General features: G+C 37.6%; 1 protein-coding gene across 1 annotated transcript; it reads left to right on the top strand.

Moving 5' to 3' along the window:
• Nucleotides 1-7,413: 7,413 nt before the first annotated feature.
• Nucleotides 7,414-12,331, top strand: LOC128221204 (uncharacterized). The gene is made up of 4 exons (XM_052929694.1): nucleotides 7,414-7,867; nucleotides 8,741-8,931; nucleotides 10,082-10,284; nucleotides 10,560-12,331. Exons 1-4 carry the CDS (start codon nucleotides 7,679-7,681, stop codon nucleotides 11,201-11,203), a joined length of 1,227 nt encoding a protein of 408 aa, XP_052785654.1. The 5' UTR covers nucleotides 7,414-7,678; the 3' UTR covers nucleotides 11,204-12,331.
• The last annotated feature ends 229 nt before the right edge of the window (nucleotides 12,332-12,560 follow it).

Below are 12,560 nucleotides of genomic sequence, written 5' to 3'. Positions count from 1 at the left end.
TTGTAACTGTTTCCGAATCCTTTGTGATCCGGAGAATAAACACCCAATACCTGATCTACATTACCGAGACGCTTTGTTATAAAAAAACAAAATGGCGGCGCCCATACTTCAGAATAAGTGAACATTTTGCGGCTTAAAATTCTTTAGATCTTTTCTCAACCTATTGAAAATAATAGCGTAGTATTGCCAACATTTCTTCCTGTCCCTAACCCTGCTCCGCTAAAAGCCAAAGGGAATTGGGGACATGCTATAGGCTTATTAGTCTCGGTAAATGTTTCGCTAGATCGTTAAAATTGCGGTCATTTAACAATGCTGTTTATCTGATTGATTTATGACACGCTTAGACATAAGATAGTTGACCCGATGCAACACATTATTGCATGATTCTAAAATTTGAAATCAAAACTAAAAAAATCAGATGCCCTATTTTTTCAGTATGAAACCGGACATACACATTTTTAGTCCTTAAGTTTATAACATATTATGACTAGGGGTTGCGGTTTTTGTTTGTTTCTTTTTTTTAAATACAATAAAGTAAATTCATTATTTTATGCATTTTGTCATTATTTTCACCTTACTTATGGCTCGTAAGCACTTATACTGACATGTATTAAATTATGTACTTGAATATCTGCCTGTAATGCTTTACTGTTTTTTATTTGTTGTGATTTTAATCGTTTTACTTCGAGCAGGTATTGTACATGAACATTTACATTTATGTCGACACGGACGTTTAAACTAAAAATATGTGATGTTGATTACACTGCATGTGGTTTGTGTTTACAGTTAAAGGTTACTTAATTTAAAGGATTGTTCTCAAGAACCGAACAGTTGGTTCTATATTTGTAAGTTATTTCAAATAAAGGTTTAATTTCAAATAAAGGTCTCAATTGTATTGTTGTTGGTGACAGCTGCATGTTGTCAGGGCGCAGCTAAGCTCTCTATTCATGTGCATTCATAATTGTGTTAGGGATTTTTGCGGCATGCTCCCTCGGACAAGTTTGAAAAAGATGGTGCATTCTGGGTGTTCTGAGATGCGTTATTTAGTACCGGGAAATTGCCAGTTTTAGGATCACGTAGTCAAGTACGCTTACTGCAACTTTGTCTGTTATATTTATGTCAGAATCGTGTGGATTCAGTCGCGTACTCGTGTATAGGCAGCTACGCGTAAGTTACATCCAATGGTCAATTTGTAGGTCATGTCCGGTTAAGCAGTAACATGACAAATCAAAAGATTGAAGTTATTTTGTAAAGAATATAAGTCAAATATTCTACCCAATCTGTATGCAACTTGGTCAATCAAAGTCCTGTTAATCTTCTCCTGTTGCATACATGTACTAATACACGGCCTCGAAATGCCAGCTCCCCCACTTAACGGTGGTACAAAGAAATGAGATGTCGACACTTCTGTGGTGAAGCTGCTATCTATGTTCACATGAACACGTGAGTACGGTTTCTCCGATTTTCAAAATATGTTCGTTAAATAAAATTATCAAATAAAATATAAAACAAACTCACGTGTGTTCGTGTGAACATAGGTACCAGCTCCACCATGGAAGTGTCAAATCTCAATGCTTAAAAAGAGCTCGTTCGCTAAGCTCACTCCGCCCATTCTTAATCATTAAGATTTAACTTCATGGCAAAGTTTTGCTAATTTGTGTTTAACCTTCGCAGCCATTACAAATTACAACATTTCCAAACTCAACATGATCTCCTTTAATGATGTAAATTGCATCTTATTACTTGATTTTTTATGTTCATTTTTGTTACCTCTGTATATATCGAAAGTAAACCGCTCAAACCTAATTTAATTGTTATTTGTAAAATAATTTAGAAATAAATTGAAGGTTAAATACATTTGAAAAAGATGTGAAAAACAACAACAGACAACTGAATTCACATATACAATATCATACATGCATTGTTTGCAATTGAACTGATTTATTTCTGCTGTTCACAAATATATGTGGGCCAATGACGAATGACTTGTACCCCATTTACTGTAGCTTCATATTATGCGCAACATATTCATCGCTGAATACAATTTTTTTTTCGGTCCAAGTGATTAGGCATTTGGCGCACCTCGGCCATATTCCAGCGAAAACCCCGGTTGCCTTAAATGAGCGGTTTACTTTATCAGAAATCTACATTTAATTATGCTGCAAGATGATCGCATATAGTAATTTCAATGTAGTTCAACTTTTTGACTTGACTCAATGGAAATTGGGCGAGGAGTTGCAGTACTAAATGAATCCAAACTCAAATATGTATACGACAGGTCAAAAGGAAATTTACATTGGATCTATTACCTCTTCCTCTCTTTTTTAAAGTTCTTATATACAGCCAAAGAAGCACAATTCAGTAACTTAATGGGCGTTTTCTCTTGCAAAATTAGATCGAAACCGGTTTATTGAAAATAGCTTAACATTAGTATAAATGAACTGATATAAAGATGCCATCCAAGTAACTATATTATGCAATCGTACCGTGGTAATAATATTCTAAAAATCTATGATTTTAATTTGTTGAATCAAAGTACCCTTAAAATTCATCTGCCGGTGCACTAATATTTATGTACACCCAAACATTGATTTTTTCCTTGCTATTATGAAATATTCACACCTGACTATATTAAGGGCGGAGCAAGTTAGTTAATTGGTTACACAAATGTCTGTCAATCCAGGGATCGCAGGTTCGATTCACAACCAAAGAACTAAAACAATACAAATCGTCTTCCGGTAGGTATGCTTATTTGGGGGTCCCACATGTTATACATTGGCCAGTGTGTACACCACGTGATAATTAAAATAACGTCATTTATCCATTAAAATGGAATGCATCATTTTGATTCGAATGAAGACTTAAAACACAGATAACTTATTTTTCACCATTTTATCTGACACAAAGAGCAGTCTATGTCGATTAAAACCCCCGTCTTTGTTCTACTACCGGAGTTCGATTAGGTGATTAGTTTCCTGAAACACTTCGACAAACTGTTTCCAAAATAATGTTAATGACAGTGCTCTATCAGGCGGCGGTTTTGTGAAACGTTCTGTCAAGTGTTCTAAGAAACCAAACTCAATCAAACTAGTGCCCCTAATACCGAATGCGGGGATATGTTAGGACGTAGACCCTATTTCATTTCAAATAGTGAATAAATATAAAAGGTTATGTCTGTTTAAAGTTTTCATTTGAAGAAAATATTGCCGTCTGAGATTGCGTTTATGATGTAATTTATCACGCGGTATACACACTCTTGGTGCATGTTAAAGAAAACAAGGGTGTGCCCAACCAGATGTCTGCAATATGCTCTTAAAACATAACGTGACTAACACTCTTATCTGAGAACTAACCGAATAGGGCCTTGCCCGAGTTCGAGAATAAGTAAGCCAATATGTATAAGCTAAGTGTTCATTTTGGCGAGCTTTCCCGTGTCGGTACATCGCCAAATTAACATGTTTTCGTAATTTTCGCTCGTGCCTCCGCTATTGGATCGCTGGGCGGTTTCCGACGAAAACAACCGCGAATTGCCTGAGTGGCCAATACGTCAGCCATTCAAACATATAAATATCTATCATGTGTTTCCGATACGAACTGAAAAATCCAACCAAGGACACGCGCGTAAGCCAGTAACGAGGCTTGCCGAGGGTCGGATCTTTCGAACCGGACCGGAAAAAAAAACATGATTGATATTTATCTTGCATACCTAAAATAATGAATTTGTGGAAAACTTGACGTAGAAAACACACTTTAGTACTTCTCCAAAAAGCGCCTGCGACGTTGTGTACTGACGTCATAAAGCGCAGTAGTTTTAAATATTTATCGACGTCAAATAGTTCCTTTAAAATCGCGCTTTTGCGATTATTTATTTTCAATTTTAATGAAAAGTATTGTATACTTATATTTTTGATTGCGCTTTTTGAAATAGCATAATATACTTTTCATAAATCATACAATTAAAGAAAAAAAGAAGTGGCGGTTGTTGCGCATGACTCATTTTACATGGGGGTTGTTAAGATGAGCTCTTCCAGCATCGGTCACATGACCGGAAACACGTCCGGTACGCAAGAATTAGGCATGTCGACCAATTAGTATGGTATTTATAATCGATTATTTTAAAAACTTTCGTTGGTTTGAAAAAGATTACATCCTTAAATGACTTCTATAATAGTTTATGATAAGCAAGTCATATCTAGCTGGCTAAATAGTGATTAAAGCTGCACCCTCATATTCGACAGTTTTATATTTTGACTCAAAATCACATGATTTTGTCATCCATGCATTCAATTTAGTCATAATACAATAACTCACAAAAGAATAGACATGAATCTTCGTGGAAAACAGCCAAAACATTCATATTGCTTTTGGTGTTAGTAACGCCTTTTGCCTTTGAACATCCCTATTGAATTTGGGACTAAAAAGGTTCGGTTAGGGTTACATTCATTTCAAAAATAGTTAGGGTAGTAGGCTTTTTTATGACTGCGCGTTATACATGTATAAGAATCTCATTTCCATCATGGAAAATGGCGTTAAAGTAATATTCTGTATAAAGCATTGAAGGTTTTAAACTACATATTGAAAAGCAATAAAAAACGGTAGGGTCGGCGCCTTTCTCGCAGGTAGGGTCGGGTTACCCGAACCAAGTGTATTTTTAGGCCTTTATATATGATCAATGCGATCTTATCTTACATTTAATGGTTCCAAAGTTCCAAACACATACGGAATATGGATAATTCTGAGATAATAAAAAACAACAACAATACACAATCATTTTCTGAAAGTGTAGCTTTAAGTTATGTGTCTGTACGGATTCCTGTGCGTTGAATTTCGTTGTATATACAAACGGTGAACCATTCCGTCTGAAAAGTTTTTCGTTTAAGTACGTGGCATCCGATAATAATTAAATTGTTGATGACAAATACGTACAAGAAAATTAACATTACGACCAAACCCACAGGCATGAATTAATCACATATCCGCTTAACACATGTTCTTCAATTGAAAGTAACGTTTCTATCCGTACTGATAAATAACTTCATCCCTTCAGCAAGTTTTGATCAGTTGTATCAAATATCAAGTATAATACACTGTGGTGAAAACATGATTGTTATGAAAGATAAACTGCATTAATTTAGTTTAACAATGATGATAGCTATCAAGCAGGTGCTGTTTTTCACTATCGGGTATATTTACGTTCGTAGATGACACCTCTGATGTCATGATTACGAACAATGTCAAGTCTAAGTTCAAACTACAATTCTTCAGTGCATTGGTTTGTTTTCTTCTAGTTAAGTTTAAATGATGAAAATGCTGAATATTGTTCCTTTTTTAGTGATGTTCAATTATTTACATATATTTATGTATTACTTCTGGTAAAAAGACGATTTTTGTTAATTATTAATATTCAGCTTTTTTAGCAGAACATATATATCCAGATTGTCTCAAGTCGGCTTTCCTTGCAAACGAAGAATAAGACTGTTTTCAAATCACTTATTTAACTTGTGTGCTTTGAAGTTAACATTGTATTGTAAAATTGTCAATATATATCTATACATTTCAAAAAAATAAAAAATTGTCATGTTACTTATTAAAAAGATGACAACAAATAAATCCAGGCAAACGCACTGTGGAATAGTACTCAGTGCATAACAGCATTCACCGCCCCAATATTAGGTATTTTTTCGTTTTCATTAAATTTATTCATATAAAACAAACATGAGGGTGGGGTGTAGCGCCCCACCAAAAATGCACCAAGAAAACACAATAACAAAACTAACTGAAACACACACACAAGAAAAAGTTTTGCCAAAGCCGGATTTAACTACACCAATGTAGGTAAAAAGGTGACATATATTTTAGTTGTGGAAAGACATTGTTTCAGTTGAAGTCATCCGATAACTAGCCATGGTCAGAGCATAGTTAGCATTCAAAAGATTCTGGGTATAAAATATGGTTGGAGGAGACCCGTTTCCGTGGCCTAGTGGTAAAGACGTCCGCCTACGGAGCGGGAGGTAGTGGGTTCGATCCCTGGCCGCGTCATACCGAAAGACGTTAAAAGTTGGTACAAGTAGCTCCCTTGCTTGGCGCTCGGCATTAAAAGGGTAGTGCTTGAAAAAGTGGTGCCGCTGCTTTACACCGAACGCGTTAAAGAACCAAGAGGTATCTTCGCAAAGAGATAGGGTATCGCACCCGGAACTCTTGTAGCTCACTCTGTGTCTTCAAGTCTTCCGATGTCTGGATTTGACTGAGAATTGCTGTCACATCTATTTCATGTCGTTTATGGCATCTACACACAATTAAAGTCGTGATGGCGTCACGGCGGTGGTCAAGCCATAATGCAGCTAATTAACCCCCCCCCCCCCAATCTTGATGGACACATTTCCAACGTTTGTAAAAGGACATTGTTGTTACGGATGTCCATTTGATTAGTTTAGTCAAACAGACAGTATAATCAGTGTATTAAGTTAAGAGTTGGCCATAAGCAAATTCTAAAAGTCTAAAAGTTCGTTGCGTCCTGGTAGACTCAAATTTGGGTCCGTGGTATCATGTCAAAGAAAATATCGTTTTATTATAACGTTTCGTCATAAAATGAGTCTCAATTCCAAAGCTTTAGACTTTACTGTCAATTAATTTAACCTTAGATCAATAAATACAACTCTAAAAAACTACATTTAATCTGAGAGTAGGATTATATTGTCCGAGATATAATTAATGATAAACTTCAAAAATATACGAACTACTTCAACTGATGTACCGGCTTACATCCGAGGTTGTTTTCGATAAAACGGCCAAGGAGTTCCGAATGTGCAGTACTATCCTACAACCGATTAGATAATCCCCACAAATATATAGAGAATCACATGTTTATGTCATTCTGTTATGTAAAAGAGTGCAGAACTTGTTTACTTGCATTGATAAAATCAGCGTACGTGAGAAAGTAAAACGAAATTTGTTTTTAACAAAATTATAATCTAAAAGTCAAATACCGCTTGTTACAAAACATGAACAGAACTGTTTTAAAGTATCAATTAGTTCTCTTTTCATGTTTGCCCTTATTGACAAACAAATGCAAATGAATGTGAATCATGCCCAAAGCTCTTTATAACGCACGACAATAGGTAATAATAAATATCAAATAACCACTCATGCTTCAGCCAGCCATACCCTTAAATACATTATCTCCATAATGAACGATTTACCCGTATCATGTATCATAAATCGTGCCTGCCAGTGCGCTATTCAACTTCACCAAATACTCATTCGTAAGTACTCGACCGCCTCCGTGTTTACTCGGTTTCTTCCGATAAATACAATAGTGCCGATGACTGTCGGGGTAACCTAGTCCCAAATACGTACATCTTTGCGCATCTACGTCATTCACAGATGTGCTATTTCTCGTCGCCTGCATTATAATACTGGTAATTTATATTCATGGGTGGAAGTGACACGGAAAATCGGGTGGTTCGCCTGGGTATATAAATGTTCGTCCTACTTCGAAAGTTATCAGATTGGCCGGACAGTGCGTCTATGACCAATCAGTCTTATGGTTGACCGCAGTAAAATTAAAGGAGAAATAAACGTAATAAAAGTCAAAAAAATAATAATTTAATTTTCGAGGACAGAGTAATTTTCAAAAATTTCATTTCAAAAGTAAGCTATTGAACATCAACAATCCAAGATGGACAGATTTTCGTCAAATGTATGGTTGTTGGTTACGATTCTCTCAATCGGAAGTCTACCAGAGGTGAAAGGCCACGGGATGCTCTGGGATCCACCCCAGAGGTCCACAGCTTGGCGGCGTGGGTATCCACTTCCAGTTGAAGACCGGAACTACAACGACAATGAACTATTCTGTGGTGGCAGAACTGTAAGTATCTATACCTTAGTATATTAAAATTGCATTTGCAAGTGAAAAATGAGTGACTATCACTAGTTAGGGGAAAGCCTTTTAACATTCGCCCGTATCTCTAATAATTTGCAGACGAGAAACTGATTGATTAACCTGGGCTGGTATTCGATATTAATCTGAATTGGACATAAAAATGGTATAGTTAATCGGATTTTCTAGTCATTGATAACTGACCAATACGTGAATAGACTCAATATTGAATACCATAAGATTGACTTAAGTTAGATATTTAATACCACCACGGTATTATTTTCAAACAAAGAATTGCTAATCACGATAGGTTCACATTCAATGAAAGTTTGGCAGGCTCGTCGTGATTAATAAAAACCGTTAATAATGTCGTTTAGATATTCGTATACTTCGTTTCTTGTTGTCTGACAGCGTCATTCGATATCTTAGCAGAATATTGTGCATATTTGCCTTAAAAGTTAAATGCGTCCACGAAAGATTTTGATTAATTAATAGCATTTTCAATGATTTTACATTTAATACACGTTTTGGCTAACATTGATTAAACCAATAGTTAAGATGTTTTATTCAAACTACTGTCCATGCTTGTTTTTATTTTGTCTATTAAACAGTGTGTGTTTACCACGTGGTAAATTGCGTCGGGGTGGGGGGGGGGGGGGGGGGATATAGAAAGATTATACTAGGCCTTTAAAATACATGAAGTGGCAGCCGATTAAAGGGTTTTTTTTCAGAAAAGAGGGCCAATTTCTATGCGAACGTAGCGTCATTTCGCAAATAATGTCGTTGAAATTTTGTCTATGTCATGTGAGAGTGCAGCTTTCAAGAACAACTGTATAACCTGAATAGTTCTCTATTTTCTAGGTCCAATGGGAACAAAATAAAGGGAAATGTGGAGTATGTGGTGACAATTACGCTGATGACATCAAAGACAACGAAAGCATAAACGGAAAATACGTCATCAACCGGAGCATAACCGGATATTACGTCAGAGGTCAGACGATTGATGTCACGGTGAAGCTGACAGCCAATCACAAGGGATGGTGGGAGTTTAAGTAAGCATAAATATTGTACAAAAAAACCCGTCCGGACATATTTTTGCTCAACTATGAACGCATAATCAATTATATAGCATTTCTTATTAACTTATAGCACTTCTCGTTTGTATTCTTTTATCTCAATGTTACCCGCTAGAAAATTATAACCCGCTAGCGCACTGTTACCCGCTAGCGCGCTATTACCCTCAAGCTCACTGTTACACGCTAGCGCACTGTTACCCGCTAGCACACTCTTACCCACTAGCGCAATTTTACCCGCTAGCACACTCTTACCCACTAGCGCACTGTTATCCGCTAGCACACTCTTACCCACTAGCGCACTGTTACCCGCTAGCACACTCTTACCCACTAGCGCACTGTTACCCGCTAGCACACTCTTACCCACTAGCGCACTGTTACCCGCTAGCACACTCTTACCCACTAGCGCACTGTTACCCGCTAGCTCACTTATACTCGCTAGCTCACTGTTACCCGCTAGCGCTCTATTACCCGCTAGCATACTATTACCAGCTATCTCACTGTTACCCGCTAGCACATTTTACCCGCTAGGGCAATATTACCCACAAGTTCACTGTTACCCGCTATCGCAATGTAACCTGCAAGCTCACTATAATCCGCTGGCTCACTGATACCGGCTAGCGCATTGTTACCCGCTTACGGAAATGTACGATGCGATACCTGGTTTAGTTTAAACTTTATTAAATTTACAATGTTAGAAAATGTTTGATTAATTCACACACTAAAGTCAGTGCTGTTGGCATAATGTTGCATGCGAGTGTGGTCTTGTGTTGTGGGAAACCGAATAACTTGGAGAAAATCCACTTGTCAGGCTTGGTGACCACTAACTAAACTCACATGCGCCAACCCGAGAATCGAACATGTGTCGTCTTTGTTCGCCTTAAATTCGGCCGGCAGTGTTGCTTTGAGTGTTCCCTTCAAGAGAGACACTATATAGAATAAATAATGTCTTCATGTATTGGTATAAAATAACTAAACTTTCAACCATGTCAGAATCAAACTGCAAAGAAAGGAATTGTTTGAAAATGATATAATTTTGGTTAATTTTGTACTTTTTTGAGTACCTTAAAACGGAGAAAACAAACAATTATATTATTATTATAAAAAGGATATTCTCCATCCACTTCAGATTATGTCCCCTAGAAAACTACAACACTGTCGTAACACAGGAGTGCTTGGACGAGCACATTCTGACCTTCACCGACGTGGGAGAGACTCGGCTCTACCTGGCAGATAATGGATTCACCGAGTCAAAGAGTTACAAGGTGAAACTTGATCTGCCTGATGACGTCACGTGTGATAACTGTGTGCTTCAGTGGAAATACTATACTGGTAAGGGAGATGACTTTGAAATCTGAATTTAGCCATCATATTGTTATTTTCAATGAAATTAAGTCGAAGTACGTTCCACTTAGTACGGATAAGCATGGAATTTGGTACATTTCTTCATAAATTTTCATAACGCATATACTTGAGTGGAAAGTTCCACAATATTACATTTAACATTCTAAGAAGAAGCTGTCCTTGAAAAGCGGTTGGTATATATGTGCTTCAAACCATTTACTATAGTTATCCAGTTTCTCTTTCAATTCACTTCAATATGACAGGGAACAGTTGGGGATGCAGCATTAGTCCTGATGGCGAAAAGGAGTGTTGTACCGGATGCGGGGGTGGACAGGAGACTTTCCAAAACTGCGCGGATATAAAAATTTCCGGTTCCGGTTCTCAGAGCACTTCCGGCCCGACAGAGAAGACCACCAAGTCAGCCACGTTGACCGCTCTTACTTCTGGATCCACCTCATGGGCGTCAACAACTACTGACAGTACATATACAACAGCACCACCACAAACTACGACTACAACAACATCAACTACGTCGTCAGCAGCTTCAACTACTACTACTTCACCAACAGCACCAAGCGTTCCTTCATCAACAGATGACCGAACAACCCAACCAAGCTACAACAAATCATGTCACGCTATTGGCGCTTATTCATCTCAGCCAGGAATGAACCAATGGTGCGTCACCAACTGCAACGCAACGCCATCTTTCTGCCCGCTCACCTGGTGCGAATGTGTTGAAGCTAAAACTACAACAATGTCGCCGCCAGTTCCACCACGTGATACCACAGACTGCCATGCAATTGGCTCTTTCGCCTCCCGTCTCGGCATGGACCAATGGTGCACGGACAACTGCAACGCCACACCAACCAACTGCCCTAACACCATGTGCTCGTGTGCTGCAAAATGAGGAGAAACCCAAGAACGCGTCATGCTGCCAAGAGTAATTTTGACAATTTCTCCGGTATTGCATCTGCACGTCATGAAAATCGCGTTTATATTGGTTTTGTTTCCGGTACATCTATTTTGATTGGTGAAGGGATTTGTGTTCTTTAACTTTCTATTTCGTTTATACACGTTTTTTTCAATTTATGGTCATTTTGATTGATCTTTGATTTTGTGCAATATTGTGAAGCTTAACCATACGGTCGCTTAAAGCTGCACCCTCACAGATTGAACGTTCGTACAACTTATTTATTGTTCTTGGAACGAGCCAAATTTCGCGAAAATTCATGGAAACCAGTTCTTTAAGACTGCTGACAAAAAATCAGATCGCAAATTTTTATATTTAAGTTCAAAAATTGATGTTTATGCATTTTTCTTAAACCGTTAGTAACGCTTTAAGCCATACAACATCAATTTTCGAACGGAAATTTGAAAATCTACGATATGATTTTTGTCAGCAACCTTTTTTTCATTGGTTTGCTGCTACTGCTACTGCTACTGCTACTGCTACTGCTGATGCGGTTACTACTGCTACTTCTACTACAACAACAGCAACTACTACTACTACTACTACTACTACTACTACTACTACTACTACTACTACTACTACTACTACTACTACTACTACTACTACTACTACTACTACTCTACTACTACTACTACCACTACTACTAATGAAACTAAATTTAGTATCATTGAGTCATTCATATCTTTAAAAGGAAAACTGTAATTCACTTTTTGCCAGCTTGTGACTTAATAAGACCGTTTGACTTAAAACTTAAAGACTTGACACAATTCACAACTCATTGTGTTGAACAAGATTCATAAATCATTTTAAAATATTTCACTCAATGCAGATACATTTTTGGTGCATAAATCCGTATTTGTTCTAGTGCATGTATTTTGGGCCCGATAAAGATCGAAGTATCTATCAAACAAAAGCGTCTCCAATACACATCACCATACAAAATGCAATACATTGCTAACCATGCGTCGTGCAATACCGTGCTATTTATTCTATTTTATTTCTTTGTTTCTTTTACATATTATATAAAATTGTGTTTAATAAAATCTTCAATATAGCCAACTCAAATGCATTGTTTGTATTGTCTTCCATTTGAAAAGTAAAGGAAGGGTGAGTGTGTGTGTGTGTGGGGGGGGGGGGGGTGCAATTATTAAGGAAATGGCGACGGAGCGGGCGGGGTATAACGGTAACGGAAGGGCTATTAACGACGATGGGATAGTGGAACAACGGTGACGGAGGGAGCGGGGATATAACAGTGATTGAGGGGGCGGGGATATAACAGTGATTGAGGGGGCGG

Source organism: Mya arenaria, chromosome 16 (assembly GCF_026914265.1).
Source record: "Mya arenaria isolate MELC-2E11 chromosome 16, ASM2691426v1".
In the NCBI taxonomy this organism is placed as follows: Eukaryota; Metazoa; Mollusca; class Bivalvia; order Myida; family Myidae; genus Mya; species Mya arenaria.
The sequence above is the reverse complement of the archived record's forward strand: the minus strand, read 5'-3'. Positions and strand labels throughout refer to the sequence as shown.

Excerpts from the sequence above, each read along its gene's own strand:
- LOC128221204 (XM_052929694.1), top strand. The coding sequence starts at position 7,679 with ATGGACAGATTTTCGTCAAATGTATGGTTGTTGGTTACGATTCTCTCA. Across the intron at positions 8,932-10,081 it reads AAGGGATGGTGGGAGTTTAA|ATTATGTCCCCTAGAAAACT; the intron begins GTAAGCATAAAT and ends CATCCACTTCAG. Across the intron at positions 10,285-10,559 it reads TCAGTGGAAATACTATACTG|GGAACAGTTGGGGATGCAGC; the intron begins GTAAGGGAGATG and ends TCAATATGACAG.